The sequence below is a fragment of the Podarcis muralis genome, chromosome 7 (assembly GCF_964188315.1).
Source record: "Podarcis muralis chromosome 7, rPodMur119.hap1.1, whole genome shotgun sequence".
NCBI lineage: Eukaryota > Metazoa > Chordata > Lepidosauria > Squamata > Lacertidae > Podarcis > Podarcis muralis.
This window is the reverse complement of record NC_135661.1, coordinates 70163300-70178414: the sequence shown is the minus strand read 5'-3', so window position 1 is coordinate 70178414 and position 15115 is coordinate 70163300. Positions and strand designations below refer to the sequence as shown.

General features: G+C 46.3%; 1 protein-coding gene across 5 annotated transcripts; it reads right to left on the bottom strand.

Moving 5' to 3' along the window:
* Positions 1–2599: 2599 nt before the first annotated feature.
* Positions 2600–15064, bottom strand: ZCCHC17 (zinc finger CCHC-type containing 17). Of its 5 annotated transcripts, none has more exons than XM_028742779.2 (8): positions 14922–15063; positions 11893–12012; positions 7920–7977; positions 7649–7749; positions 7210–7301; positions 6024–6124; positions 4395–4528; positions 2600–3430 (listed from the first exon to the last, which is right to left on the bottom strand). In XM_028742779.2, exons 2-8 carry the CDS (start codon positions 11932–11934, stop codon positions 3248–3250), a joined length of 711 nt encoding a protein of 236 aa, XP_028598612.2. In that variant the 5' UTR covers positions 11935–12012; positions 14922–15063; the 3' UTR covers positions 2600–3247. The 5 variants fall into 5 exon arrangements, 4 of the variants coding, with proteins under 4 accessions (XP_028598612.2, XP_028598613.2, XP_077788174.1 ...); XM_028742780.2 differs by lacking the exon at positions 14922–15063 and adding an exon at positions 14808–14826; XM_077932048.1 differs by lacking the exon at positions 14922–15063 and adding an exon at positions 12133–12260.
* Positions 15065–15115: the final 51 nt, after the last annotated feature.

The window sequence follows — 15115 nt, the reverse complement described above, 5'->3', positions numbered from 1 at the left end:
CAACCTCATCCATGTGGAGTATACATACTGCTTTAAAACACACCACCTGTGGTCTTGCATTGGAGATTATGCTGCAGTCCATAAGAACTATGCCTTGCAGCTGGTGTTACTACTGAAGTATGCCAGTAAAGAATCAGAACCCAGCTGTTTCGGACACTGAAGATGCTGACCAAAAAGTAAAATCTATTTGCATATCAATGAACTTATCATTGAGAATCAAGTATGATGCCATTTCCCTTTTTTAAAACCACATGGCTAGTAGATGGTTTTAGCTGTTACTTTCTAAAAGCACCCATCTCAGATATGTTTGCAGCTGGCATGGAACACGCATATCAGGACTGGCCAGGAAGTATGTCTGGGATTGAATCCAGCTTCTTGAAAATCCTAGCTTTTTTTAAACGGGTTTTTAAAAACTTATTATTAAATGATTTACTGTGAATTTCCATTCTGTCAGTGATAGAGAAGTGGTCAGGAATGTGTTAACTCATGTGCTCCTTTGAAAGGCAGGGCTTTAAAATCTTCCGATCATCAGATCATCATCGCTTAAGGAGTCTGTAAAACTCCTTAAGAAACTCTTGACAGCCCTTTAGAACAACCTCATGCTCAGAGGGCGGGGCAGAGAAAGAGAATAAGAGGCATTGTATAATGCTGTAATTAATTAACGATTAACTGGTGCTGATCTTTGAGAATGCATCTGGCCAGTACAGCACAGTGTCTGCCAGTACATTTTTTAAGGTAATTTCAAAGTGCTGCTGCTTACCTTTAAAGCCCTACACAGCTTGGGACCCATGGAAACCTGAAGCCACAAGGGTTCCCATGTCACCCTGCTCATGCACTGTCATTTTTGGAGGCTGTCCTCTGGGTGCCCACACCAGAAGCCAGTGGCAGACTGGCCACCTTATTGGTGCCCATTTGGTTATCTTTCAATGCCAGAACACCACCTTATTCATTCAGACTTTTTAGCTTTACTACTACTACTACTACTACTACTACTACTACTACTACAATTATACTGCTGGTGGGCTGGATAGTTCAGATCCTCCATCAATTCTTCCCATGTAAACTCGCTTAAGAAGCATGAGTGAAGAGCAAAATTCTTTTTTAAAAAGCAAGCAGCCTACAAGACAGGTCAAAGACTAATTGCAGGCAATTGCGAACCAACTGGCATTCTCCAGCAACAAAGCACTGGGTGAGAATGACTGTTTCCCCTTCACTAAAACCAAGTGGACCTGGTTTCCACATCATATCAAACCAGCCTTCTCCCATTTATTACCCTGCAATTGCTCTGGACTACAACTCCCACAACCTAGCCATGCACTGCTATCCTGGCTTGGGCTGTTGGGAGTTGTAGCACCTGGAAACCACCAAGGTTGGAGGGCTGCATTAAACCATAGTTAAAATAAGCTATCATTTAATATATATGAGTAGCATGCTAGAGCACACTAACAGTGTTGATGCTTTACTCCTTACCTGCAAGGAAAGATTCCAGAATTTTGTTTGTGTTGCCTAAACCCAGGCTTATGCTTATGGGGAAACAGACCACAGGTTCACACCAGGTCATGACAAGCCTAACTGGCTTCCTTCCAAGCAGGAGAGGAGCAAAGAACCTATGATTTCAGCAGCATCAACCCAGAGACTGCTTGTCCACATTTAATTACATTTTCCTTTAGCCACAGTTTAATGTGATGTGTAAACCAGGCCAGTAGAATGCCTGATTTATTGTCCTTTGGAAAGGCAGTCAGGTGTATGATGTCCACAAGCAGTGAATCATCCGTGGAATAAGAGCTCTCATTCTACTTGCCTGACAACGTGTGGATTAGTGAAATAAATGGTTGACAGCGGTAATGGTTAAGATAAGGAGTAAAATAAGAGCAAACTAAGTTAAAATATGAGAAGATTTGCTGAATAATCGATAGAAATTGGAATACAGAAAGGGGAAGCATGAGGAAGTCGGGGAAGTAAGGTTTAAGAAAATAAGATTTGAAATTATACTTGTTATTATTTGTTTGTTATGTTTTAATGTATTGTTATGTTTTGTTTTTGTAACCATAAGAAAAAACCCTTAATAAAAATTAAAAAAAAAAAAAAGACAACGTGTGGTTAGCAAACCAACTGAAGCAGCCTCATAGCAGAGGATTTTGGCAGAGACTTCCTAGATAGTTCATAGTGACGCACCCAGCATGGGAAAACACTTTCCCTTGTCATGGTTTTGACGGAAGCACTTGCGCAGAACGTAGAAGGGCTCTTGCACTCTTTCTGAAAGAACCAATGACAAGGTAGTAGTCTAAAATAAACACCACAAACAATATAGTAACCCCAGTGAAACTAAGCTGTGCTAGGTCACTGTCTCAGAGGGAGACTATGTTATCTTCAGCTGCATTATGACAGAAACACAAATAAGTGTAATAAACAAACAAGCTGACCATAGATTGCCATTTAATAGACAACAGAAGTAAGATTGCCATTTAACAGACAACAGAAGCAAGCCTGGGAAAATAGCCACACCCTAAAGACTATTTTGTATCCAACAGAAAGACTACTTCCTTTCTATTACCCAGCTGTTCCATTGGCCAAAATGTAACAGAAAGGGATCACACCCTGGGAGGGGAAAACGGCTTTATTTCAGAGTTTAAATGGCTAGCAATATAAGCACAAAGCTTGTCTTCACATTTTGATTTGTGCTTTTGCAACCCCTAGGGATACTCAGATAATTATTATTTTTCTTCCTCCAGTACTGCAGTATGAATGGAGCAAAAATGCAGTGGGGTGACCGGTGCAGAACAAATCGACCAGCCAAGAAGATGAGTCCACTGCTCTTTCTGCTGGTGTGCGGAGAATGACTGGCGAGATGCTGAATCAACACACAGCTGCCACCCTGGCTAAGGAAGCTGCACTGATTGCCAGTGCCATGCATGCTTCATGGAGATGGCTCTGGGTTGCTCCAAAGGAACTGCCTGGCACAAGGCCCAGAAGAAAAAGGAGCTATAGAAGGAGAAGCGTTTCGCATGAATGAGGGCAACATCTGTGGCAAGGAACACCCAACTGCAGCTGGCTTCTTCCATGTAGAGAAAAGTGGCAGTCCTTGTGGAAAAAAATTGTAGGAAAACAACGTTGCTTTACAAAGGAGGAATCCCCTTTTGTTATAATGCAAGTTGCACTAGCTCAACTATTTTTTCTCTCCAGCAGATTACAGGAGCCCAGAGGGTGCACACTGTGTCAGCACAGCCTACGGCCTTGGATCCGCTTCTCAGTCCTTGTGCTTCTTCTTATGATGCTTCTTCTTTTTTCGCTTTTGGGATGCGCTAGCTTTTTCAGTCCGTTTTGCTTTCTTCCTTGATGGCTGAACATCATCAGCATCTGACTCACCACTGTCAGAATCCCCCAGTTCGGAAGGAGTTTTGCTCTTGTGTTTCTTTTTTCTCTTTTTTTCCTGTTAGAGAGAATACATTAGTGTGTGTAAGCTTTTCTGTTGGAGAGTATTAGGAAGTATTAGGAATTGTATTAGAAACAATTCCCTAAAAACCGGTTCACATGTAATACTAAGAAGAACTATGGCTTAGTGCTAGCTAGCAAACGGGCAGGTTCCTTAAGGGTAGATTGGAGCCGTTGAGCTTTTCACCCAGGACTGATGCTGAGTAGCTAAACCTGCATGTTTGCTAATATGCGCCAAACTATTATTTGGCTTAATGTTATATGCAAACTGGCCCTGCTACTCACTGATCCAAGCTGCATTTTGCAGCAACAGTATTTGCAAAAACTGAACAAAACCTAAAAAGAAGTCTAAAAAGATACAGAGCTCCTAACCCTTCTTAAGATGGTAAAGCAGCATCAGTTGTCAAAATACAAAGTGCTAAGATGAAAAAGGGGCAGCACTTATTTATTACCAAGATTTATATCCCACCTTTTTATAAATTATCCAAGGCAGCATAAGAATACAGAAACTATAAGAAAATCAAGAAAAAAGTAAAGGTATAACAGTGCTGTAACTATGGGGGAGCTAGCCAGGTTTTTGCCCTGGTTGACACCTTCAGAGGAGCATCACTGAGGCTCCCAGCCTCTGAGCGTGTGTGTATGTGCGCGTGCGCCAAATTGGGTCTTTGACTTGGATCACATAAAGCCTAGTTTTGCCCCTGGATAAGAAAATTAAACATCCTAAGCACAGAGCACCAAATATTTTTTTACTCTTTAAGTATGTTTAGATAGCCCTTTGGGGGGAAAAGAGCTTTTTAAAAAGTGCAAAGGCCCACTCCCTATAGACACTGGGATTCAAATGGACTTACTTTTATGTACAAGATTGCTGACATCATTGTAACTGGCAGCTTGCTGAGCTTGTTCTCAGTGAATGTGGCAATAGAACTGTTACCTGTACTCAATCCTGTCAGCCAATCTTTTACCTTTTTTCTCTTCTTCACAAAATCTTCAGATTTATGTGCCTTCTTTTCTTCTTCTGGAGGGATTTCTTCATCCTCTGGAATCAGAGTATACTTGGTCCCTCCTGGCTGCACGAAGCAATCTTTTGCAAAATGACCTTCAACACAATGTTAATTTTTTTTTTTTAAAAAAACTAAAACAAACTTTGCTGGTTACCACCTCTCCGCCCCTACCGTGTTTTCTACTACCTTAAAGTAACACAACAGTATTCATCTTTTCTAGCTATGGAAAGTTTTGCCATTATGGCCTGTAGTTCCTGAAACTGCAAGAGGCCTTTCCCTGTATCCTCAGTCTTTGAAGGCTGCAAAGCAAGCTTGTGTTGGCTATACTGGAGCAGGAGGTAAGAGTTCTACCTACAGCATGCCTGGGAATTGCTGATTTCGACATCCACTCATGCTGGTATTTGTGACTGAGGACTTTATTACTTTTATACACACACACATACATACGTAATTTTATTTGTATGCCACCTTTCCACCATTCAAACCATCCTCAAGGCAGCTTAGAACATAAAAACCTCCATAAAAAACAAAACAAAAATAGTCACAGACAATAAATATTAAAAATACAAACCAAACTGAAAAATTTCCAAATAAATCACAACAAAACCTAAAGTATACGAAGAACCAATGGCAACAACTCTCCCCCAAACAAAACACCCCAGCCCTTTGGGCATAAGGTACATTTGCATAAGGTATATTTGCAAGTATAATTTATACAAATATGGATGTTGCTGCCAAGTTTGATGGATGAGCAGACTTGACTACCCCAAAACTCAGTTAGAAAGAAGTGGTCCAGTTCTCACTTGTGCTGTAAAAACATCCCCTAAATTTTTCTAACATTCATAGCTTCACAATTAGGTCTGACGATGTTGTGAGCAATATTTCAAAATTTCGCTGCCCTTGCTGCATTATTATTAAACAAACAATTATCCCACCCTTTGGCAAAAAAAAAGTGCACCCCACCCCTTTCTACCTTCCCAACAACCCTGTGAGATAGATTAGGTTGAGATACAGTAGCTGGACCATGGCCACCAAGCGAGAGCTACAGGGATGAGTTATTATTTGAACCCCAGTAACTCAGTTAGCAGGGACGTGGGTGGTGCTGTGGGTAAAACCTCAGTGCCTAAGACTTGCCGATCGTATGGTTGGCGGTTCGAATCCCTGCAGCGGGGTGAGCTCCCGTCTTTTGGTCCCAGCTCTTGCCCACCTAGCAGTTCGAAAGCACCCCTAAGTGCAAGTAGATAAATAGGTACCGCTTTATAGCGGGAAGGTAAACGGCATTTCCGTGTGCTGCGCTGGCTCGCCAGAGCAGCTTCGTCACGCTGGCCATGTGACCCGGAAGTGTCTCCGGACAGTGCTGGCTCCCGGCCTCTTAAGTGAGATGAGCGCACAACCCTAGAGTCGGACATGACTGGCCCGTACGGGCAAGGGTACCTTTACCTTTACCTCAGTTAGAAAGAAGTGGCCCAGTTCTCACTTGTGCTGTAAAAATACAAAGGTAAGACCCAATACCTTAAAGGTTATGGCAACATGACACAAATGTTTAAAACAAAACAAAACAAAATAAATAGGAATTTGACCTCAACATACCTGGACAGCCACACTTTTTGCAAACTGTGTTTAAGACTGCTTCTAGAGTGATCTTCTGGCTGGTGTAGTCTTTGAATGAGCCTTTCTTCCGTGCATCTTGACTGTGTGCAGACATAAAAGATTTTAGTCACAGACAAAACCATTTGTTTTGAGGTGTAATCCTAATTCAGCTGAAGCCAATCACAAAATTCTAAGGAGCTTTATGTCAGAAATTAAGTCAGACATTTTTAAACATGGCCTGCAGCTTGTGGGGAGCACCAATCAATGTGTCTTCCAGGGGACCCACAAAAATCAATGCGGACAGGGTACTCTCCCCAGCCAATTGGAACAAGCAGGATTCATGCAACAATAGCACCCTGTGCAAGGCACATCCTTGCTCACTGCCTTTTGCTTCTCATGTGGTCTGTTTTGAAGCAATTGGGAATAGCAGGTCTCCTTTTCTTTGTGTGTGGCTTTTTGACAGAGGGGAGCTTATTGCTATCCGACTTTGGGGGGGTTCTGTAGTCTTTGGGAAGAGGAGATATCTCAGGGCAGATGCAGGTTACCTTCCAGAATACATGAAAAAGATAGTTCTGCCCTGGCAACAGAGGCTCTGCTCCAGCAAACTATACACCATTTAATTTTAAATTATTTTTCCTAGGAGAAGAGTGAAATCAAGGTAAGCTAATCAGACATCATCTTGCGGTAGCTGAACCAATGAAAGTTCTGCCGCTGCCCCTGTGTCTTCATTGGTCCAACAACCCCAAGGCAGAATCTGAATGGCTCTCCTCACTGTCACTCTTGCCCTGGGGGAAATCAATAAAAAGGAATCCAACTTGCTGGAATGTTGGCTGCTGTCACAGTGCAACCACCATATCCTGTCCTGCTGGCTGCTGCTTGGTCTCTCAGGTCATTTGGAGCCAGCTGGGCTGCAAAGTCACAGATATGCACCCAGAAATCTGGCCCTAGCAGCACCACTGCCCATTGGGATACAGCAAGGATGGGGAAACCATGGCCTCTTGATATTGTTGGAATATAACTTCCATCATCCCTGACCACTGGTCATGCTGATAAGGTGGGGTGGGAGTTACAGTCCAACATCTGGAGGGCCACACATCCTGGGGATAAAGGGGGAAATGAAAGAATAAAAAAGGAAGCAATGCAATAAAGTCCATACCCCCACATAAGTGCAACATATTTTGCTTACTCGAGGGTCACATTGTTGGGGTCCAGGTCTTTTCCAGTTCCTTGATTAACAACCTTCATCGAAAGAGACAATTTTAACTTCTCATCTGTCTTCTGAAAGACAAGGAAATATTCTTTTGAATTTTTTTTTGGTCAGACCTCAAGGAACAAATCAACAGGGGGTTTGTGATGAGGAACATTTCTACACAGAAGGGAAAACACTCCGACCAAAGAGTCATCACAGCTAGTACTGCACCTCTTGTTTTCCCACCGGGCCTCTCATCATTAATTCAATGTTAACATAAATGCAACATCAGCCATTGACAAGACAGTGGGGTACGTTCTTCAAAGTAAAAAGCTGATCAGTGTGTACTTCTTTCTTAACAAAAACCTTCATGTAATTTGTTTAAGTGCAAAATCCTATTTTACAATCACCTCAGAAACAGGACAGTAATGTTTACCTCTTTTCCTATAAGTTTCACCCACACTTTTTCTCCCACATCCACCAACTCTGAGGGTTGGTCCACCCTGCAGTTTGACATGTGACTTTTGTGTACAAGGCCTAAGAAGAAGTATGACGGAGAAAAAAAGTTTGTTAAGTAATGTTCTTTGACAGATGAAATGAACAGAAATGTCTTAAGAATCCTAATGGGTTAACACTGTATTTTGATTTCTAATCTTTTACTATAAAAACCAAAACACCATTTAATACAACTGATAAGAGATCCAAACCTTGTTTCCTAGTTCCTGGAATTTTAATGAATGCTCCATATTCTGTCACAGAAGCAACCTGTAAAGAAAATAACAATTATTGGTCAAAAAGGGTTGGCATTCTATTTCCCTATAGTAACTTTTCATCTAATCCAGTATTGTCTACTGTGACACTATCAGAGTTTCAGGAAGAAGTTTTTCTCATCAATGGCTATCTGACCTCTTTACCTAAACATGGCAGGAACTGAACTTGGGATGTCTATGTGCAGGTATGGCCCCTCCCCATCTCATTCCATGTTGTACATTTCAAAAGCAGTCTACTATTTAGACTGCAATCCGATCCATTCTTTTTTACTACTTTCTCTTTTTTTCCAGTTGCCAAATTATAAAGCGGAAAGCTTTCCAAAACGGATATAAGCACATATGTAAAACATATAAATTCATGTAGAAAAGGGAAAAGGAAAATTGCAAAATAAGGTCACTTATTTAAATAAGTTCATGATGAGAGTACTTTCTCCTCTTATATTTGCATGCATTTATCTACTATCATTTTTAACTATCCTTACTTTCATTATTAGTAATAAATTCTCCCTTCCCCAAAGTCAATTTAATCATGTGTATGGTTATATCATATCTCAATATTTAACAATCAATTTCAGTAATATTTGCCTATATTAAATACCGTATTTTTCGACCATAGGACGCACTTTTTCCCTCCCAAAAAGCAAGGGAAAATGTGTGTGCGTCCTATGGAGCGAATGCAGGCTTTCGCTGAAGCCTGGAGAGTGAGAGGGGTCGGTGCGCACCGACCCCTCTCGCTCTCCAGGCTTCAGGAAGCTATCCGCTAGCCGTGGGAGACCCAGCTCTCCCACGGCTAGCGAAGCGCCGCGCTAATCCCGAAGCTTGGGGCGCGCGGAGCTCAGCGCGCCCCAAGCTTCTGGGTGCCGGTAAGGTCTCGCTAGCCCTGGGAGTGCCCCGCGACGTTGCGTGGCTCTCCCAGGGCTAGCGAAGCGCCGCGCTAATCCCGAAGCTTGGGGCGCGTGGAGCTCAGCGCGCCCCAAGCTTCTGGGTGCCGGCAAGGTCTCGCTAGCCCTGGGAGAGCCCCGCGACGTTGCGTGGCTCACCCAGGGCTAGCGAAGCGCCGCGCTAATCCCGAAGCTTGGGGCGCGTGGAGCTCAGCGCGCCCCAAGCTTCTGGGTGCCGGCAAGGTCTCGCTAGCCCTGGGAGAGCCCCGTGACGTTGCGTGGCTCTCCCAGGGCTAGCGAAGCGCCGCGCTAATCCCGAAGCTTGGGGCACGCGGAGCTCAGCGCGCCCCAAGCTTCTGGGTGCCGGCAAGGTCTCGCTAGCCCTGGGAGAGCCCCGCGACGTTGCGTGGCTCTCCCAGGGCTAGCGAAGCGCCGCGCTAATCCCGAAGCTTGGGGCGCGCGGAGCTCAGCGCGCCCCAAGCTTCTGGGTGCCGGCAAGGTCTCGCTAGCCCTGGGAGAGCCCCGCGACGTTGCGTGGCTCTCCCAGGGCTAGCGAAGCGCCGCGCTAATCCCGAAGCTTGGGGCTTCGGGATTAGCGCTCCGCTCAGCCTGCTTCCCGGAGCGCCAGGCGCCCTGAAAGCAGAGCTCCAGGCGCTTCGGGAACACATCCGCAGCATGGGGAGCCTTGCAGGAATTCCCCACAGGGCTCCCCACGCTGCGGATAGCAGCCTGCTGCCTGGCGGGTGGGGCGCCCTGAAGCAGAGCGCCCCTCGCGCCAGGCAGACATCCGCAGAGTGGGGAGGCTTGCAGGAGTTCCCGACAAGGCTCCCCACGCTGCGGATAGCAGCCTGCTGCCTGGCGGGTGGGGCGCCCTGAAGCAGAGCGCCCCTCACGCCAGGCAGACATCCGCAGAGTGGGGAGGCTTGCAGGAGTTCCCGACAAGGCTCCCCACGCTGCGGATAGCAGCCTGCTGCCTGGCGGGTGGGGCGCCCTGAGGCAGAGCGCCCCTCACGCCAGGCAGACATCCGCAGAGTGGGGAGGCTTGCAGGAGTTCCCGACAAGGCTCCCCACGCTGCGGATAGCAGCCTGCTGCCTGGCGGGTGGGGCGCCCTGAAGCAGAGCGCCCCTCGCGCCAGGCAGACATCCGCAGAGTGGGGAACCTTGCAGGAGTTCCCGACAAGGCTCCCCACGCTGCGGATAGCAGCCTGCTGCCTGGCGGGTGGGGCGCCCTGAGGCAGAGCGCCCCTCACGCCAGGCAGACATCCGCAGAGTGGGGAGGCTTGCAGGAGTTCCCGACAAGGCTCCCCACGCTGCGGATAGCAGCCTGCTGCCTGGCGGGTGGGGCGCCCTGAAGCAGAGCGCCCCTCACGCCAGGCAGACATCCGCAGAGTGGGGAGGCTTGCAGGAGTTCCCGACAAGGCTCCCCACGCTGCGGATAGCAGCCTGCTGCCTGGCGGGTGGGGCGCCCTGAAGCAGAGCGCCCCTCGCGCCAGGCAGACATCCGCAGAGTGGGGAACCTTGCAGGAGTTCCCGACAAGGCTCCCCACGCTGCGGATAGCAGCCTGCTGCCTGGCGGGTGGGGCGCCCTGAGGCAGAGCGCCCCTCACGCCAGGCAGACATCCGCAGAGTGGGGAGGCTTGCAGGAGTTCCCGACAAGGCTCCCCACGCTGCGGATAGCAGCCTGCTGCCTGGCGGGTGGGGCGCCCTGAAGCAGAGCGCCCCTCACGCCAGGCAGACATCCGCAGCGTGGGGAGGCTTGCAGGAGTTCCCGACAAGGCTCCCCACGCTGCGGATAGCAGCCTGCTGCCTGGCGGGTGGGGCGCCCTGAAGCAGAGCGCCCCTCACGCCAGGCAGACATCCGCAGAGTGGGGAGGCTTGCAGGAGTTCCCGACAAGGCTCCCCACGCTGCGGATAGCAGCCTGCTGCCTGGCGGGTGGGGCGCCCTGAAGCAGAGCGCCCCTCGCGCCAGGCAGACATCCGCAGAGTGGGGAGGCTTGCAGGAGTTCCCGACAAGGCTCCCCACGCTGCGGATAGCAGCCTGCTGCCTGGCGGGTGGGGCGCCCTGAAGCAGAGCGCCCCTCGCGCCAGGCAGACATCCGCAGAGTGGGGAACCTTGCAGGAGTTCCCGACAAGGCTCCCCACGCTGCGGATAGCAGCCTGCTGCCTGGCGGGTGGGGCGCCCTGAAGCAGAGCGCCCCTCGCGCCAGGCATACATCCGCAGAGTGGGGAACCTTGCAGGAGTTCCCCACAGGGCTCCCCACGCTGCGGATAGCAGCCTGCTGCCTGGCGGGTGGGGCGCCCTGAAGCAGAGCTCCCCGCCCGCCAGACAGACATCGGCCAGCCCCACAAGCTTGGGGGACAGCAGGGAGGCGCAGCGCCACTATCCCGCTGTTCCTCGACCTGGTTCGGTTTCCCTGACCTGCTTTTGGGGGGGAAATAAAGGGGAAAATTTTTTCCTTTATTTCCCCCCCAAAAAACTAGGTGCGCCCTATGGTCCGGTGCGTCCAATCGTGCGAAAAATACGGTAGCATTTATTTTTCTGCCAGGAACATATAGCTTTTCATTATGGTATTATATTTCGCTCAAAAGCACATGATGCTTCATTATTTCATTATCTTTTTCATTCTAATAAGCTATATAAAAGCTCAACTTTTCAATAACATTATTTCCTGCTGTCCCATCTGCCTTACTTTAATGATATTAGTTAATTTAACTATTTGGGCAATGTTTAATTAGCCAGTCTTGCTATTTGGGGGTCTTCTGCTTTTACCATGTTTCTGCTAGTCATTTGGGCTACAGTTGAGAGATGAATGATAACTTTCTGACCTTCTTGCACATCTAATCCTTTAATATACGCAAATAATGCTAAACATGGGTCATTTGATATTCTTACTTTTTTCAAGCATTTGTTCTGAATATATTTTAAATCTGGGCTGTGTCCATAAGACAATTTAAATAGTTCAATCTGATGCAGACACAAATATTTCAAAGCTCATTACATTCTGAAAAGTAACAGTTTTAGCACATACCTCTCCTTGGAAAATATCATAGAGTTCTGGAATTACTTCCATTGCCTTAAATTATGAGAAGTTCCCACAAATCTCCTGGCCAGATTTTTCGTTATCCCTTGGAAGCATAAATCTCTTTTGCTGAAATGCAATCAAAGACACTCACTCATATACTAATTTCCAAATTATTTAGGCAGTACCCAGATGTTTTAAAGTGCTTCTCCTTCACTCATTATTAGCGGCACCCTAGTACAGTCATACCTCGGGTTGAAGTTGCTTCTGGTTGAGCGCTTTCGGGTTGCACTCCGCGGCGACCCGGAAGTAATGGAATGCGTTACTTCCGGGTTTCACCCATCGCGCATGTGCAGATGGTCAAAATGATGTCAAGCACATGCACAGAAGCGGCAAATCGCGACCCGCGCACGCGCAAACGCGAGTTGCGTTTGTTTCTGGATGCGAACAGGGCTCCAGAACGGATCCAGTTCGTATCCAGAGGTACCACTGTACAGTGGTACCTTGGTTTAAGAACAGCTTAGTTTATGACCAACTTGGATTAAGAATGCTGCAAACCCAGAAGTAGGTGTTTGGGTTTGTGAACTTTGCCTTGGAAGCAGAACATGTTCCGCTTCCTGTTGAGTGTGTTCCATTTGTAAATTGAGTCCCCCGCTGCTATGGGAAAGCACGCCTTGGTTTAAGAACGCTTTGGTTAAAGAACAGATTTCTGGAACGGGTTAAGTTTGTAAACCAAGGTACCACTGTACCTAAAATGCTCAATAATTCACAAAATCCCAAATTTAACCATGTGGAAACCCTGTTCCTTTTACACGGTACATTTCTGAGCACAATTCAAAGTCTAAATGGCCTCAGCCCAGAAGAAGCGTCTCCACCCCCATCGCTCAGCCCTGAGGTCCTTCTGCTGGTTCCCTTACTGCGAAAAGAGAAGTTACAGAGAACCAGGCAGAGGGGGACTTCTCGGTAGTGGTGCCCTCCCTGTTGAACTGTCAAGGGGATAAAAGAATTGCTCAACTTTTAGAAGACATCTGAAGGCTGTCTTCAGACAGGAGGGTTTTTTTTTTTTAATTTATTAAGTTTTCTCTCAGATATTCAGAAATTTACAGAATAAAAAGTAGAAAGTAAAAGTAAGAAAAAGAAAGTATACATAAATTCCAACTTTCCAAAATACTTTAACAATTCCAATCAGACTTCCCCACATCTTCCGAATTCTGCGTTCTTTGCAATTGTAACATCAGCTATTTGTTACCTTATTTCATGTCTTACTGTATCTTTCAAATACTATGTTCAGGGAAGTTTTTAACATGTGATATTTTATTGTATTTTTGGTTTTTATGGAAGCCGCCCAGAGTGGCTGGGGAGGCCCAGCCAGATGGGCGGGGTATAAATAATAAATTATTATTATTATTATTACTATGTTTCCAAATTTAAAATACTGTATCTCAGTTATTTGTACCCTATAAATAAACATAGTATGGTTACTTCATGTTGTCTACCTCATCTTTCTTATAACTTAATTTCCAATTCACCTATTCAAGTTGCTGAAGTAAACGTTTCCTAATCGTACACATTCTTAACATTCATACAACTTATAATGTTTTTGCAGATAGTCCTTAAATTTTTTCCAGTCCTCCTCCACTATTTCTTCTCCCAAATCACGGATTCTGCCAGTCATTTCAGCCAGTTCCATGTAGTCCATCAACTGCGTCTGCCATTCTTCCAGCGTGGGTAAATCTGGTGTCTTCCAGTACTTTGCAATGAGGATTCTTGCTGCTGTAGTTGCATACATAAACAAAGTTCTATCCTTCTTTAACACTTTCTGGTCCACCATGCCCAGAAGGAAGGCCTCTGGTTTCTTGGGAAAGGTATACCTAAATACCTTTTTTAGCTCATTGTATATCATTTCCCAGAAGGCCTTCACCTTTGGGCAGGTCCACCAGAGGTGAAAGAATGTCCCTTCAGCCTCCTTACATTTCCAGCATTTATTGTCAGACAAATGGTATATTTTAGCAAGCTTGACTGGGATCATGTACCACCAGTATATCATTTTCATAATGTTTTCCTTCAAGGCATTACATGCCGTGAACTTCATTCCGGTGTTCCATAACCTTTCCCAGTCCTCAAACATAATGTTATGCCCAATGTCCTGCGCCCACTTTATCATGGCAGATTTTACTGTCTCATCCTGTGTATTCCATTTAAGCAGCAAGTTGTACATTCTAGAAAGTATCTTAGTCTTTGGTTCTAACAGTTCCGTTAGAGGTTTTTAATGCTTGATGTTTTCATTATGTTTTCAGACATGCTGTAAGCCGCCCAGAGTGACTGGGGAAACCCAGCCAGATGGGAGGGGTATAAATAATAAAGTTACCATTACACACTGTGGTCCTTAGTTACATTCTTTGTGCAGTTACAGATAGGTAGCCGTGTTGGTCTGCCATAGTCAAAACAAAAAAATTTCCTTCCAGTAGCACCTTAAAGACCAACTAAGTTAGTTCTTGGTATGAGCTTTCGTGTGCATGCACACTTCTTCAGATACACATTCTTTGTGCAGTTTGAAATGCATCTTCACCACCCCTAGAATTCAAACGCTGAATGTTTACAAATATTTGTCAGCTAAAAATAATAATTTTTGTAGCTGTTCTGTAATGGGAGGGAAACCTCCCATTCCCAGACGTTCCTCCTGCGTAGTGTCATTATAATAAATGTTTATTAGGAGAGATTGCCTCAACCGATTATTGTTGAATGGTCTTGTATGGGTGGACACTGTGAACTATCACTTTCTCCTCAATGATTTTGGGATCCCAGAGGCCATGTAAATAACTCGCCGGATCTGAATAGGAATCTCGACTCCACCAAGGAAAAAAATGATCCGAGTTGATTTACAGTATTTAGGAAGGCCGCCCCCTCCACCTCCACCCAGTTACCTGCGTGCAATGCCCATTGAAGACAGTGGGGGTAGGCCTACGTGGAGTGAAGGTCCGTACTCTCTCCCATCCCCGCAGCCCTTCCTCCCTCTTCTCCTTCTCCCACCGACTTACCACCTTCGGGAGACAACGAAAATCCCCACAGCAACCGCCGTCTCCTTTACCCGTCCCGCTCCGCCTCTCCTCTCCAGCGCCGGCCACGCGAGGTCTAACGTCTGCGCCGGCTCCACCAATCAGGATCAGGCTCCGTGCTGAAGCGGCGCGAGAGCAGCCGCGAGGAGGAAGGATAGCGTCCGCGAATGAGACGT